The 17,203-nt window shown below is 41.0% G+C and overlaps 1 protein-coding gene across 4 annotated transcripts in view; it reads left to right on the forward strand.

The window, feature by feature from the left end:
- MDM1 (Mdm1 nuclear protein) overlaps positions 1–14,550 on the forward strand; it is a 33,897-nt gene extending 19,347 nt beyond the window's left edge. For 2 of the 4 annotated variants that reach the window (XM_039519573.1, XM_039519572.1), the window contains 7 exons: positions 3,152–3,327; positions 4,984–5,268; positions 6,682–6,830; positions 6,925–7,049; positions 9,563–9,812; positions 11,948–12,016; positions 13,830–14,550. In XM_039519573.1, coding sequence (XP_039375507.1) covers positions 3,152–3,327; positions 4,984–5,268; positions 6,682–6,830; positions 6,925–7,049; positions 9,563–9,812; positions 11,948–12,016; positions 13,830–13,939 — 1,164 coding nt within the window. In that variant the 3' untranslated portion in view covers positions 13,940–14,550. Of the gene's footprint in view, positions 1–2,725; positions 2,765–3,151; positions 3,328–4,983; positions 5,269–6,681; positions 6,831–6,924; positions 7,050–7,720; positions 7,931–9,562; positions 9,813–11,947; positions 12,017–13,829 lie in introns of those variants that run through there. The other 2 variants (XM_039519571.1, XM_039519574.1) reach the window with 2 other exon arrangements.
- The last annotated feature ends 2,653 nt before the right edge of the window (positions 14,551–17,203 follow it).

Raw genomic sequence — 17,203 nt, forward strand, 5'->3', positions numbered from 1 at the left:
AATCATCATTGCTGTGTACAGTATTAAATTGTTTGTTTAAAACTTATACTGTGTGTATGTGTATGTATATATGTGTGTGTGTGTGTGTGTGTGTGTGTGTGTGTGTGTGTGTGTGTGTGTATATATATATATATATATAAATATATATATATATATAAATACAGTCTTTCGTCTGGTGAAAATTGTTTATATATATAAATACAGTCTTTCGTCTGGTGAAAATTGTTTCCCTGGAACCTAACCCCCCCCTATTTACATTAATTCCTATGGGGAAATTGGAATCGCTTAACATTATTTCTCTTAAAGTCGCATTTTTCAGGAACATAACTACAACGTTAAATGAGGAGTTACCGTAACTGTATCTACACTAGGGGGTCCTTGCCAGCACACACGTCAGTCGGGGGTCACACATCACCACACCCTTCACCGCCATAGACAAAACTGTTTTTTCAGTCTTTAGTAACTTAAACACCTTAAGCTGTTCTCTAATTTTGCAAAAGCATTCCCCTGTGAGCTGAGACCACACAAACAATTTCAGCCCCAAAAGAGAGGTTCTAAAGCATGCGAAAACAAGGGTTATAACGAAAATCTCAGTATAACTTTAGCTATAATGATTGCTTCCAGGAAACTGTTCTAATATGTATTAGTAAGGGTTATTTTTCAGCAGTAGAATAGAAATCACTTTGAATCATCCCTTTAAAAAATTAATGTGAGGTAATTCATAATCACAGTAGGACTGTCTAGGGCCTGTGTCCTGCTGGGTTAATGCTACCTCCTGGGTCATTGAAAGAGCTTGGTTGTTCTTTGTACTTCACAATTCACTGGAGGCAGAGCATTCTCAGTATGCCTTTTCTCCCCCTGCAGCGTCCTATTGCTCTGAATTTATATTCCGACTGTTCTAGTTCAGTCTATCAACTATCATTAATTTTCATCCCTCTGTTTAAACTGAATAATCTTACAAATTTCATTGTATTATCAAGCATTCTGTAGTCTTAAGTGTCAAATTCTCAAAGAATAGTTTGGGTTTTTTTTTAAACTGAGAGGCCCAGTGAGCCAAAGTCTGCAGTTTCATCGATGCAACCCCAGTGAATTTTCACTCCTCTGTGCAGTTGACTTCACTGTGATTACATGGGTACAACAGAAGGCAGAATTGGGCCCCTTAGTATAATTCTTCCAGCAGATAAACAGAGAAATCTAACATACGATTGAAGGGTAAATAAAAGAAACTAGTTGAGATTTAATACAAAAGCATGCCTGCTCTCAGCCATTATATTATCATACTGGAGTGGTCCCCAACCTTTTTTGTCTGGTGCCCGCCAGACAACGAGCCATGGAGGACCATGGCGGTGGACGAGCATCTGCCGAAATGCTGCTGACAAGCAGCAACATCAATAGGCGTCACCGCCGAAATACCGCCGAAAATCAGTGGTATTTCGGTGGTGACGCCTCTGGATGCTGCTGCTTGTCAGCGGCATTTTGGCTGATGCTCGTTCGCTGGCCAGTACGCGGGTGCACTTAGACGCCCCGGGGACCCCTGTCCTACTGCATTTCCATTAACCTTTTTCATGAGCCAGTATCAGTATAGCAATAATATTGCTGCTGAGGGATCTTGTTTAATTCTTAAGAATATAAAAATATAAGCAAGATTTTTTTTATTAGCAAACAATATTTTGGTGGAGGACAAGACTGGGTATGTGTGTGTGTGATGCGAGAGCTCTCATAATCTAATTTCTTAATTTTGTGAAAATATTTTAGCAATAAAATTATGGCATTATCATGACTAAAATTAAGGGGTTAAAATGTTTATATTTTAATTAAGACCAAAAATAATTTCTTACTGTTCTTAAAATGTATGTTTTCGATCTCATGCGTAGATGTTACAGTGACTGGTGTCTTAGCATGAATGCTGTAGCTATTAATATTGATATTATAGTAGCATCTAGAGGCCCCATGCAAAATCAGTTCCCCATTGTGCTAGGCTCTATACAAACGTATAGCAAGTGACTATTGCAGTGTCACAGAACTCACAGTCCAAGGTCTTCATCCTGCAAACACATTTGCATATGCTTAACTTTATACATATGAGCAGGTCCGGCTCCAGACCCCAGCGCACCAAGCAGGCGCGTGGGGCGGCATTGTCGGGGCAGGGCGGCATTTGGCTCCGGCGGACCTTCCGCAGTCATGCCTGCGGGAGATCCACCGGAGCCCGGGACGAGCGGACCTGCCGCAGGCATGACTGCGGAGGGTCCCCTCTTCCCGCGGCTCCGCTTGAGCTCCCGCAGGCATGACTGCGGCGGGCGTGCTGGTCCCGCGGCTCGGACGGATGCTCCACCGGAGCCGCGAACCAGCGCACCCGCCGCAGACACTTCTGCCCCGGCCGCGGGACCGGGGAAGGGCGGCGAAGCGCGCCGCCCTGCTTGGGGCGCCGTAATTTATAGAGCCGCCCCTGCATATGAGAAGGTCCATTGACTTAAACATCCACTTTGAAGTATTCAGAAGTTACAGATTTAAAAGTGATCTGTTAGGCTCAGATGCTTAAATGCATCACTGCAAGAAATGCAAAATATTGCTAAAACATAACAGATTACAACATTTTTGTACCTAATCTCTAGGAGGCAGCATAACGCTACAGTGACAGCTTTACAATGGTTCATGGAGTAGTTATGTTAAAATATGATGTCGTAGAAAAGAAATATTAAGACTGTTTCTGTATTCCTCCCCCTAGGATTCTCAAAACATCCTAAATTACATGTGGTTTATGGAGGTTGGTTACACCTAAGTTCTTGTTTTAATGCTTGGAACAATTTCATGATTTCTGAACATTGACGAAGAAATAGAATCCAGCACTAAACTTGTTCATAGATGCTGCATAATTTTTTCATGCTTATTGACTAAGTGATCGGTAACTATGCATTAGCTTGGCTGCTCAAACACATGCTTTCTAAATAAATACATTTGCTCTTTTGGCTTAACTTTTTGTTTTGTTGCTTTTATTGCACCTGGCAGTATTTTTGCTGTGACTGGTCCTGTACTGTGTGTAACATGCCTTTCTACTGTAATTAGCATTAGCTAGCTCAAACAATACTTCACAATAACTTAACTGAATTTTAAAATATCAAACAAATGTACCCTGTGACATCTGTATATGCAGGTGAAGGAACTTCGAGAGAAAGCGGAGGCTTACAGGCAACGAGTACAGGGAACCCACTTCTCTCGGTATCATCTGAATCAGATTCTTTCAGATAACAACAGACTTTGGGACGTGTCCTCAAATTCCAGTTCCGAAGAAACCATTAGTAACACCATCAGAGCGCTAGATCTAGCTGGGTAAGGTGCTTATTCTGGATGTGAAGGGTATGTAAAATTGTAGCTTTAAAAACCAAACTTTTTAAAAATTAAATTGAGATTTAACACAACTTTAAGATCCCTAATGTTTACTAGACTTTGCATAAATGTTTTTAAAGCAGATGGGAGGTCAAATACTTTTCTACTCAAATTTTATTGTAATGTGTTGAGAACCCAAATATGAAATTTGATTACATTTACTGAAGGAACAAGGTAGGATACACTCCCCCGCAGCCTGATTCTCACTTGGCAAGCAGTCCTCACACACTCCCGTGTAGGTTCACAGTGTTTTATTTGTCATCAGGGGTGCTGGAACAATTTGTATAGTGGGGATGCTGAGAGCCATTGAACCAAACTGTAAACCCTATATAGAATGGAAACCACTTCAAGCCAGGGGGTGCGGCAGCATCCCTACTTCCAGCACCTATGTTTGTCATGTACAGTTGTGTCTCTGCAGCTTAAGACATTCCCCAAGCTTCACCCTTCTCTCTAGGTACAAGCTGGGGGTGGAGGGAGAGATCTCTCTCTGAGATCCTGTGCTGCTTTGCCCTTCCTTTCCCCTCTCTTTTCCTGACTCCCTTTTAACCATCCCCATCTGATGAACTGAATTCTCTTGTTAACTGATTAATCACCCAGTCCTTAATTAATTATCTCCTAATTTAGCAAATGCAGGGAAGTTTACAGAGTGGTGAGTTAGCTTTAGGCTACTCCCACTCCATCACAACCCTACATTATGTAAATTTTGTCATGCCTACATACATTTGTATTGGTGTTTTTGTAGAAACAAATCAATCGGCTTGTGATTAGCAGATCTAGTCCCACTGCACTTCTGTTTCTAAAATCAAGAAAAAGCAATTATGTATTCATGTTTTTTTGATTCTGCCCTTTGGAGGCCATAAAGATGGATGGAGCAGATACTAAATCTGTCATTTATTGCTAATAAGTTTCAGAGCTTTTTATTAATAATGTTGTATAGCTAATTATTCCTAAACCAAAAAAGCAGCTTGGTCACCTCACCTTAAATCTGATTGTTCAAAACATTGTATGGGATACTATATGTACAACCCTCTTTTTCCCAGGCAGTGTCTTGGAGGCATGGGGTTAGGGGGGAGGGAGGATAATTGATCTATTTGTGTAATTGTACCTATAATAAAAGCAAGATGAAACTTAAGAGTGTTTATTACACCATAATGTCTGATGTCAAATACAAGGCCAGATTTTCAAAACTGGCTGGTTTGTTTTTGTGCAAAATGGATTCTTGTACACTAGTCTCATTTGCATGCACAAATGCCTGACTTCTGTGAACAATTTAAAGACCAAGATTTTCAAAAGATGGAGCCACAAGATAGGCTCTAAAGTCTGTTTAACACCAGCCTAATTTTCAAAAGTGTTCAGCATCAAACAATTCCCCTTGACTGAGGTCCACTAGGTGCTCAGCACGTCTGAAAATCAAGTAGGTGCTGAAGTATGGACTTAGAAGTCTACTGTAAGCTCCTTTTTTGAAAATGACTGATTAACCTGTATTCATGTTCTTGAATTGGATGTATGCAGTTTATGGAGACACATACATACGTAGTAAATTGGAAAAAAAACAAGTGAATTTTTGGTGAGTGAAACATTGTTTGCTTTGTTTTGTAGAGCTCCTGAGAAACAGATGTCTGCAAGCCAAAACGTATTGCAGCAACCTGACTCAATAGAACAGTCCCAACAGAACAATACAGAGAAGTTAGGCATGTCAGATGCCTCCACTGTACCAGTCAGAAGACGTCTAGCTTGGGGTGAACAAGACAGTACTGAACAAGTGGAAAATCAGCCACCAGGATTAGAGGAAGATGAAGAAAAAGAAAATAAACAGGAGTCAGCAGAGGCTCAGAAATTGGAAGAAAATGATAAGAATCCTACTGTGGACAACAAAATAAAAGGGTACATTTTAAAATTTCACTGTCTTCTTACTTTTCCATGCTTTATGGGGTGATTTAAAAATAAACTAAACTTTACACGCTAGTGCACTTAACAGGTAATTAGCTAGGGCACTAGTTTGGCAAGAGTCTGTATGTTAATAATTAGCAACAAGTGTCTTAAATTTCAGAATAAGAGAGGATTTGTTTCTTACACCAATTCCCTTCAGAGGCGAAAGGCAAAATGGAGGAAGAAATAGACCCTGAGCTGCTTCACAGATTTTGCTCAGCGAATGATTTCCGTTCAAGAAAATTAGATTTTAGTAATGCAAAACTTCTAAAAAAAAAAAAAAGTGCAATTTGTAGTAACTAAACACAAAATACTATTTTGATTAATATGAGTAAATTTAATGCATAACATTTAAAATGTTAAAAGTTGTATAGAAGGCCACTCAGAGTAGGCAAGTGATAGCACAACATGTAGCCATGTGGAAAATTAAAATTAGGCGTCTGCTTCAGACTCAATTTTGAAGGATTGGTAGGACTGAAAGGATAGTCTGATCTGTCACTGTTGAACGGACTGCATAGTATAGTGCTTAAGAGTATGTCTACACTGCAGATGGAAGAGTGCCTCCCAGTGTGGGAAGACAGACGTGCATTAGCTCTGCCTGAGCTAGCGCACTAAAAATAGCAGGGTGGCATGGCAGCACTGGTGGCGGCATGGGCTGGCAGCCAGAGTATGTACCCGGAGGATCAGGCAGGACTGTACTCGGGTGCTAGCCCAATCCACTGCCCATGCCGCTGCATCCACACTGCTGTTTTTAGCTTGCTAGCTTGAGCAGAGTTAGTGTGTCTATCTACGTGCATTGGGAAGCACCCTCCTAGCTGCTGTGCAGACATACCCTGGGACTTTTTCAACAAACTTGAACAGTGTTGATGGGCTTTGCAGGAAGCTGTGTCCAGATCTCCCTGGGTATAGTTTCCTGATACAGGAGAGAGGGAGGGAATGTATTGGTAACCTTTGAGTTCTGACAATGCCTGGGTGTAGGAAAAAAAGTAGGAAGATATTTAGAAATATCAAGGACTTATTTCTGAGTACAGTGTTTGGCAGTTGCTTTGCCCATGTTTCCTCTAGTTACAATTACAATTTACCATGCATGTTTTACAAACTCTGTTGGTAACACATGATGTTCAGTCATATTTTCTATCTTAGAAAATACTTTTATGACCCTCCATCAATGTAGTATCTGATCCTCTGTGTCTTTAACATACTTATCCTCACAACATCCATGTGAGGTAAAGAGGTGCTGTTATCTTATTCTGCAGACTGGGGACAGAGAGACTAAGTGACATGCCCAAGGTCACATAGGAAGTCTGTGGTAGAACAGGGAACAAGGCCAGAGCCCTAACCACTAGACCATCCTCCTCATTTTTGCAGAGAAAATGCCTCACTACTGAAGCCTTCAGCAAATAGGTCAGATTCTTCTTCAGTATCATCAGGAAAGCGGGGCAGGCTTTCTACTCCAAAGCTGAAAACACTTGGTGGAGCCCAAAGAACTCATCATGATCTTACCACGCCAGCTGTCGGTAAAAATATTTAAAATGAAAAGCAACATTTTGAGGGAATTAATTTATTAAAAGCTTTTAATGTAACAAAATATTTTATCTTCTGTTACTCTAGGAGGTGCAGTTTTAGTGTCTCCATCTAAAATGAAGTCTTCATCCCCACAGCAGAGAAAGAAAAAGTCTTTAGAAACACACTATTCCTTATCCAAACAAGCCTCAGGAGAAAGAAAATCCAGAGAGGTGAGACAAAGCAAGCATTTGTCAATATGCAGTATAGAAAAATATAGACAGGGTATCCTTTTTATGTCAATTTGAATAATTGTTTTAAGCTTGTTTAAGGATTGGGATGTTCCAGTCTAAAATGTTCAATGTTATCTGTGATGGAGAGGCTGATAGCCATAGATGCCTACTTCCCTCTTCCCCATGGGTGCTCGACCCCCCACCCTTCTGCCCTGCCCCCACTCCGCCTCTTTCCACCCCTGCCCCGCACCCATTCTAACCTCTTCCCCAAAGTTCCTCCCCCAACACCGCCCCCTTCCTTCCCCTATTCCAACTCTTTCTCCAAATCTCCGTCCCAGCCCTGCCTCTTCCCCGCCTCCTCCCCTGAGTGCGCTACGTTTCTGCTCCTCCCTCTCCCTCCCAGAGCGTGCTAACGCTGCCAAACAGCTGTTTAGCGGCGGCTGGGTGGGAAGCGCTGGGAGGTAGGAGGAGTGGGGATGCAGCGCACTCAGGGGAGGGGGAGGAGGAGAAGGAGGAGGAGGTGGGACGGGGGACTGCCAGTGCACCTACTAATTTTCCCCCATGGAGTCGGCTCCTATGCTGATAGTTATATATTTTTGTTAAGCAATGGAAACTGAAGGACTATGGGAGGGAATGCTGCATTATCTCCCATATATATTTCTGCTCTGAAGTGTGCAGAGTCCAGAGGAAAGACTGCTGCCAAGATCAGCTGACTTCCCTGCTACCCATATCCCAGCTCATTCCTGAAGTCATGCGGAGCTCCAAACTCCATGGGTTGGGTAGGGAAGTATGCCACATTGGGGTCACTCTCCCCTTCCATTGTTTTTGGAATTTTCTGCTTCATTTTACTTCAGATTTGATTTCTCTGTACATCCTAGCATAGGGGTCAAAAAGATACTAAGACGGTATTTAGTTTCACGGGTCTTCGTGGCTTATAGATTCTAAGGCCAGAAAGGACCACTGTGATCATCTGATCTGGCCTCTTGCATAACAGGCCACAGAATTTTCCTGAATTAATTCCCATTTGAACTAGAGCATATCTTTTAGAGAAACATCCAATCTTGATTTAAAAACTGCCAGTGATGGAGAATCTACTACAACACTTGGCAGGTTTTTCCAAAGGTTAATTATCCTCTCTGTTAAAAATGTACATTTTATTTCCAATCTGAGTTAATCTAGCTTCAATTTCTGACAATTGGATTTTGTTATACTTCTGTATTCTAGAGCCCATTATATTTTTGTTCCCCATGTAAGTACTTACAAACTCTGATAAATTCACCCCTTAGCTTTCTCCTTAAGCTAAATAGATTGGGCTCCTTGTATTCCAAAAATCTTCACAGTCCTTAGTTGCATCATTTTACAAGCAGGTATGTGGTCTCAATTTCTAAATATGTATAGGATTTCACTGCAGATTTCTCCCAGTGTGGTAGAATCTATAGTAGAAGCAGGAACACTAGTTGAATTTTTTTTTTAAATTCGGAGTTCAACTTTTGCCCTGGGTAATAAGCCTCAGGTCTGAAATGACAAGTCAGCTGTAACTGTCCTATGTCTTCCACTTTCCTATTTGGCTACCCACTAAACTTTATTCATAATCATAATTCCTTCTATCTTTATATCCTTCACTGTTTCCCCTCATGGAAATAAAATATTGGTTGTTCCCTTTATTCAGGATTTTCCTCAGTATCTAATAGTTGGTATTTTAACAGTGCCACAAATATTATTGCATCCTGTCTCCCTAGGATCCTGTCACTGTAGCAATGTTCCCGGCTTCCCAAGTGTTCTAAACATCTTTTAGTTGCTGGCTGTCTTAGTAGAGTTTTAAATCCGTTAGGGGTTTTGTGACTAAATTAATGTTGTTTTATTGTTATAAAAGAGTCAGCCCGCTTTTCAAAGTCTTACATAGGTTTTCAGTGTTAATACTGAGCAATTCATAAACATTAACCTTCACAAAGCTCCTCTGAGGTAACTGAGTATTAATCCCCATATTAATCTCATAGTCCCATTTTGCAGATGTGGAATCAAAACACAGAGGTTGTGACCACAAAGTTGTGGTTAGAGGTAGGATTAGAAATTCAGGAATCCAACTACCAGGCTTTTGCTCAGTCCATTAGTTTATACTGTCTCCATGTGTTCTGTGCTCCTGGAGATGGTCATGGAAGCTTGGAAGTGATTTATTTTCCAAAGGAAAGAATCTGACCTGGTATTCTATGTGAATGCACACATGGCGTAATAGTGCAGGGCCAGATTAAATTGAGAAAGCAGTCTAATGCTTTTACACATGTGTAAAGCCTTCTTTTGGTCATGTTTAGATTATCCCTCATAATGCGAGCTTTGCTTAACATTGTATCAAAGCCTTAAGTCACTTGCCTAGCCTGGAAGCTCCAGCAAGACACAGCCAACACATACCAGCTGTACTTGATGTTTGATGCCTCTGTACTTGATGTTTGATATAACTCAAACAAATTTGCAGTTTTGTGTATAAACTAATAGTAGTCTTTTCTATGGTATTTCAGTTTGAAGGGGAAGCAGAAGCTGTATCACTGCTTGCCTCCCCAGCTGCTGGATTGAAAACCTTAGATCCTTTGCCTCTGAGGAAGGATTCATGGCCCACTGTCAATGCTTCTGATGAAAGAGCTTCTCCCACTTCAGCACATCCAACTACAGCTCCTGTGCAGAAATCAGTCAAAAGTGCTACTCCCTCCTACTGGAGTCCATGCTGTCGCATTCAAGGGACTCTCAGGGATCCAGAGTTCCAGCATAATGGTTGTTTTTTTTTAAATAGGATTTTTCCATCCACTGAGTTTGTGTGGTAATTGCTATCTTGCAAATGTGCAGGGCCCAAAATTTTGTGTCTTAAACAAAGAATGACTGCCTATTGCAGAGAAACTCTTTTCTACCAGAATGTTTCATCTTGCTAGAACTGTACTATTCTCCACCTAAACGAGATACTTTGAGTTACACTGCTATGGGGAGATCTGGCCTTTGTTCTATGCTTAGGTTCCAGTATCTGTCTGTCTAATAGAGCTTTCTTGATTTTAGTAAGGAATTACTAGATACCTCAAATAATTGGTTCTGTGTGAACAGTTTTGTTATCTCTTCTGTAGGCCGCAGGGGGAAAACCTAGTACATTTCCCTGTTGGGTTACTCACACAGATGAGTAATTGGACACTTCCACAACAACATCATACCACTCCACAGTGCACCCTGTGTAGGGAGAAGAGCAAGGACAGTAGGCTAGGTGTGATACAACACTTATTTCCCCCTTTCACTATAGCTTTCGAAGGGGAATCAGCTGAAAAGCTGAGGCTGTGATGTTTACATGCCCTTTTATGTGCTGTGGAGCACCCACCTTCGTAGGGCTGGGATGTTCAGGAGAGAGCTGCTGGCAGATGAAAATCTGTCGTCATAGTCCCATCTGTGAGGCTGGCCCTGGCCTCTACAGGATCACCAGACATCTATGTGGATTTTGAGAGAACTGTAGGTTTTTGAGGACCCTTGTGTGTGGAGTGGGAGAGAAGGGGACAATCCAGCCTTCTCTATCTTTAAAAGATCTGTTGGAATCTCAGCAGCATTTCCTGGTCCCTGCGACTGTGTCTACACTGCACAGTAAGTCCATGCTCTGACTCACGTTTGAGCCTAAGCCACCCTTCCGTCCTCACACAAATGTGTCTGAGTTAGGTCAGCAAGTACTCAGGACCCAGGTCCTAAGGCCCTGCTAGTAGAGTGGGTCAGAGCCCCAGTGCCTGCTGTGACTTGGGTCCAATTCTTGTCATGTTGCAGTGTGGATGCAGTTGAAGCCAAAGACCAGAGTCAGAAGGTCTGCATACCACAGTATGGATGTGTTAGGACAGCTGAGAGACCTGGGTCCAGGCTTACAATACAGTGTGGTCACTCAAGCACAGGATTGTAAACACCGAGTCCATAAGCCTGGGTCTCACAGACCCAGGTTTATAATGCACTGTACGCATACTCTGTGTGAACTCTTCATTAGAGTATCAGAGGGGTAGCCGTGTTAGTCTGGATCTGTAAAAGCAGCAAAGAGTCTTGTGTCACCTTATAGACTAACAGACGTTTTGGAGCATGAGCTTTCGTGGGTGAATACCCACTTCATCGAATGCATCCGACGAAGTGGGTATTCACCCATGAAAGCTCATGCTCCAAAAACGTCTGTTAGTCTATAAGGTGCCACAAGACTCTTTGCTGCTTCTTCATTAGAGGAGCAATTTGGGCCAGAATGGCTCAGAGTAGTTTTAAACGACAATAGTAACCGTACTGTGGTGGCATCTATGTGATAAATAACAAAACCCCTCAATCGCTTAGATGTCAAAGTGAAATTTATATGCTTAAGTCCCAGTTCCACAAAACTTTAACCACATGCTCTTGAAAAGCACACAAGTCCTTGCATCTTCAGAGATGGATAAAGTAAGGTAATAGTTCCATTTTACAATGGAGCAAGTGGTAAACAGGTTCAGTGAGTTGCCTAAATCCAGAGAAAAGTCATTGTTAAAGCTGGGATTAGAACTAGGGCCATATCCTACCTCCAAGACCTAAGTGCAAACCATTAGATCTTACTTCACTGTGTAACTACAGTAACAGCCTCCAAAGATGCTGCCTTGAAAAGAATACAGGGCAATACATTTATTCCATCCTCATCTCAGCACCATTTTCAGGCTACCGTTATAAGAAACTTATTACAATGGGAGTTGTTATAATGAGGATAAGTAAGGGAGTCTCAGTCCTGTAATTAGTAAGTATGCAGTATCCTAATTGCTAGTTACATTTTTAGGAGTAATGTTCTGAATAGTTTTTGACATGAAGTGTCATCCAATATAGACTTCTGATACAAAAACAACTCTTTTTAATGGTATAAAAATAACACCTGTGGCCTTTTCTTATAGGGAACATTGCGAGTCCAAAGATGAGCCATCTCCAGTTACCGCTGCAGGAAAGAAACTATAATGATGAAGGTATTTTTCATTCTGAAGTATTAAACAGTGTGTATCATATGGATGAATTCTGACTTTGTCTGCACCCTAGTGGGAGATGGATGTATATAGGACATAATGCAGCCATCCCATACGTAGGCCAGTAAAACCTTTATACATACCCAGACCATCATATCATCAAAAGAAATCAAAATATTTTTCTCTGCCCAGTAATCTAAAAAGTTAAGTACAAACCCTATAAATAAACCATGAAATGTCATTAAAAATGAAACAGATCATAGCTGTGGTTCAGTATGGCTAATATAAGTATTTGTTCCAAACTCAGATTTAACTATCCTCTCCACCTCCCACATTTTCACAAGCCTTTCTGCTTCAAGCCTCGACTACAAGCAAAGTGCAAAAGTACTATGCCTGAGGTTGCTCTGGTATTTTTAATCCAACTAGATAGAATATAGAAGTATTTGTAACCTTATTGGATATCCTATTCTCATGAGAATTTGAATACAGGCTCCATGTATTTTCCAAGGGAGCTTTCAAAATTGAGTGTCTGTGCCAGGAGACTGCCTCTCTGACCTGATGCACTGCTGTACATCCATAGTATCATTACAGATTTTGTCACTACTCTAACAAGATGGTCACTATCAGTAACAGTCTTATCAATTCTCCAGACAAGGAGAATAAATAGTATTGTGACTTTTCAGAAATCAAACAGAACTTGACATTATACCCTGCTGTGTTTTCTGTGAGTTTAAATAAGATTGTTTAACATTTAGTACCATCTCTGAAACTTGCCTTAAATCTTTGAAAGCCTTTGGTCCAAACATTCTTAAATAGATTCCTGAATTGCACATACAAAAAAAATCCCCTTTATGAGCAAACTGCTAATTGTAGCTGTGTATATAAGTATATGGCTGAGCTTTCAATCCATTTGTATACGTAACAAATTTATACACTCAAAATACCTGTATTTGGGCACAGTCGAGTCTATTTATGACAGCTCATGCTTCGTCACTGGTTTTTAGTAACAAAGATGCAGTCTGGTACAGCGCTGTTATCTAAAATGTGTGGTGAGGTTGTGGGATGCTGCAGAGTACCGTTGAATTTCATATGCTTTATGTAGACATATAGATGCTTTGCTGAGCAATAATCACTGCCCACACACTTTCCAGCCAGCTGCGGTGACTAAAATAAAAAGAATTGCCCTGATCCTCAGCTACAACCAAGGAGCACACAGTGCATCTCAAGGCTGGGGTAGGGCGGGTACAAAGGAGCTTTAAGCTCTGCTTGTGCTTCCAGTTCTAGACTAGCGGTGCAGCATCTGGTCCCCTGGAGTAACTGAGAGCAGCTTGAGGACAGCTCTAATTTACACTAGCTGCCATAAGCGCCAAGGGACCAACACAGCACCCAGGGATTACTAGAACAAATGAACCAAAACCACCCCAAATATGCTGGGGAAGGGGAAAAAGCATAGGAGTTACTATGCCAATTCTGTACTACTGGAGGATCATTTTATGCTATAAAGATTGGGTACAATGGCGCCAGCTTTCAAAGGAGACCTCACTGCCTGACTCCCACTGCATTTCATTGAGAATTGAGCACCTAATTTAAAAATCCCAGTCAGCATCCTTGTAGCTTTCTAATTATCTTCCTCTGCAACAACAAAGCTAACAATAATATAGAAGTTTGTATTTGATTTTGTAGCATCCATTGTCGTAAGTGGTATACAATCTTTTGCATTTGAGAAGTCAGCCACAGCTGTCTTAATTGTTTAAAATTTATGTCTCATCTGTGGATTTAGTTATAGATTTGTTTTCCTTGTTGCATGCACTCACAGATGACAGATTGTCCCAGATCTCTGCTCGCTCTGCAGCCTCTAGCTCACTAGCATCTCAGATTCTGGAACGAGCTCAGAAGAGGAAAGAGAATTTCTGGGGCAAGTCATAGTGTGTTCCACCAGGGAGTCACTGTTTTGTACAATGATGTATTTTTATTGCACAGTTGTGTTCTTTTGATTTTGGGGAAATTTTGTATTTTTGGCCTTTCATATACTGGTAAGATGGCCTGACCCTGTACGATGTCAAGCATTTGACACTTCTGTTGAAAGAGATGGGAGCTGTGGGTGGACAGTATCTATTATTTTACAATAGCCTGCTTCTCATCTTTCAGTTATGGCATCTCTTGAAATTGACAGTAATTATTTTTATACAACATGTATATAATTTCTAAAGATGTTTTACTACAAGAATATAGTACACCAAGAACAGTATTCTGGGACGATACCATCATTCACCTAATACCATACCTCAGACATTTGATTTCAAGTATGGCTGAGTTAGGAGACTCCTAACATAGCAACTGTTAGGTGTTTGTTCATAATCCTGTGTGAATTCTGAATATGTACAGGACTGTGTTGTCACGAAGTCATTTAGCAGTATCTGATCCTACTACCCAAAAACCCACATTTAATATTTCAACAAATGTGATGTGATATTTGCAACAAGTGTTGAGGTTTTGGTTAGGACTCCAGGATTGTTCTAGTTAAAAAATAAACAATTAAAAAAAACCCCCACACTTGTTTCTTGCCTAGAAGACTTTGACAGCTGTACTGTTCTCAAGACCAGCTTCTAATGTTGGTTTTAGACACTAGGGGGTAAACCTTCATTTCAAACACAGGTATTTAATTACCCTTTCATATTCCTCAATTACCTCTTCATACTCCTCTTCTAGTTGTCTGTTCCTGGGTGAGTGAACTACTGTAATGATGGTCACAGCTAAAATTGATTGTGATTTATGCTGATGGCCTATTTTTTTCTTTTTAATTGACAAAAACAAGTTACATGAAGTAGGTGAAATTAATTGCTTAGCCATTTAAAAAAAATAAGTTAATGTTTGCTGTTTTTAAATATATTTGTACAATGAAGAATTTGAATTTTGTATACATTTAAAAATAATAATAAAAAAAAAATCAAGTTTGCCTTGTTTCCATTCAGCGTATTATGCCCAACATAGGCAGTAGTTTGCCTTCCAGAAGGCCATTAAGATTCTCAGTGGACCTATCTCTTCCAACAGACAGAGGCAGCTGTTCAGAGAATCTCTGTGGCCTTCTGGAGGACAAGCTGTTGCCCTGGAAGAATCCAGAACTTTATAAAAACTCAGTTACTCATGCACTATAGACAAGTTGACATTTGGAATCATGATTAACTTGATCTAGAACCAAAGACCATAGTCCAAGTTGAAAGACCGAGGCTCTCTCTGAACTGGACCCTTACAAACCAGCTTGCTGCTCTATGTTGGTATCAGGAATGAGCTCCTACCACTATAAACAAGATGTAAGAAACTTGTATACAACTGTTAACCCCAGAAGAGGAGGTTTGTTTTTTTTAAGTCCTCAGCTGAAAGAGTTCCTTTAGAAAGGTTTACCCTTTCCTATCAAGCTCTTCATGCCCGTTTCAAGAGGACTCAGATGCCATTTAAAATAGGGTTGGTTGAAAATGTTCAAGAGTGTTTTTGATAGAAAAAACAGGGTTTTGATGAAGCAACTTTTTATAAAAACAAAAGTTTTCCACCCAATCTTTCTATTTTCTGCCGAAATGGAATGGCTGGAATCAGAAATACTTATTTGGAAATAGTGCTGTGATGCCTTATGGCTAGGGCCCTATTAAATTCTCAGTCCATTTTGGTTATTTTCACGGTCACAGGATTTAAAAAAAAATCATACATTTCGTTATTTCAGATATTTAAATCTGAAATTTCACAGTGTTGTAACTGTAGGGGTCCTGACCCAAAATGGGGTTGTGGGTTGTGTCACCATGCTTCTGTGGGTCACAACTTAGGACAAGCTGCTCAGGAAAAGGGCAGACACACCACACTACTGGTGGTTATTCTTCCATGAGATGTACCAAACCCGCAACAAAAGTAAACTTCTGTCTCACCACACTGGCGAACAAAAAGTCAGAAATGCAGCCTCCTTCATTATTCCAGTCCTGGATTCAACACCCAGACACAAGACTTCATGATGAGTGGTTATTTAAAACCAATTTCATCAAACAAAAGGTTCTTTTGATCCCAAAGCGCCAGCCATGCACCCAGGTCAATATATAACTCAGATCTGACTCAATAATCGCACCATTGCCAATCCTATAGTATCTAAAATTTAAAGGTTTATTTATAAAAAGAAAGAAAGGTGTGAATTAAAATTGGTTAAAGGAATCAAACATACGATAATTACAACGTTCTTCGTTCAGGCTTGTAGCAGTGATGGAATAAATTGCTGGCTTGTTAAGTCTCTGGTTGCTTCCAAACCATTGGAAGGCCCTCAGTCCCTTGGTTAGAATGCCCCCGTTAGTATAAGTTCATAGTCCAGAGGTCTGGGCAGGAAAGAGGCAAAATGGAGCTGGGCCTTTTATAGCTTCTGTCAAGTGAAAGGAATCCCATTGTTCTAACTGTGGAAAATTACAGGTAACAAGATGGTGTTTGGAGTCACATGGGCAAGTCACATGTCCATGCATGATTTTGCTTAGTCATAGCAGAGGCCATCACAGGAAAGTCCACTAAGTGTAGATAGGCGTCTTCCATGGTCCATTGTGAGTTAAGTGTTCCTTGATGAGCCATTTAGCTTGAATAGTCCGTCTCAGATGTACCACAGGAGCAATCATTTGAAATACAGGTACATAGGTAATATTCATAACTTCAGGTACAAAAATGATACATGCATACAGATAGCATAATCATATTCAGCAAATCATACCTTTCCATCGACACCTTACTTGACAACCTCTGTACAAGATTTGTTGCAATTATATAACAGTGGTAGCAACAATGATCTACCTGGTCATATTTTATCAAATAACATCATGGGGTGGGGGTCGCAAGGTTATTGTAGGGAGGTTGCAGTATTGCCACCCTTACTTCTGTGCTGTTGCTGGCAGCGGCACTACCTTCAGAGCTGGGCAGTTGGAGAGCGGCGGCTGCTGGCCGGGAGCCCAGCTCTGAAGGCAGTGCTGTCGCCAGCGACAGTACAGCAGTAAGGATGGCATGGTTTGGTATTGCCACCTTTAGTTCTGTGCTGCTGCCTTCAGAGTGGGCACCTGGCCAGCAGCCACCGCTCTCTGGCCACCCAACTCTGAAGGCAGCACAGAAGTAAGGGTGGCAATACCGTGACCCTCCTGCCACCCTTTTTTGGATCAGGACCCCCAATTTGAGAAACGC

This window comes from Mauremys reevesii, linkage group 1, assembly GCF_016161935.1.
Source record: "Mauremys reevesii isolate NIE-2019 linkage group 1, ASM1616193v1, whole genome shotgun sequence".
NCBI lineage: Eukaryota > Metazoa > Chordata > Testudines > Geoemydidae > Mauremys > Mauremys reevesii.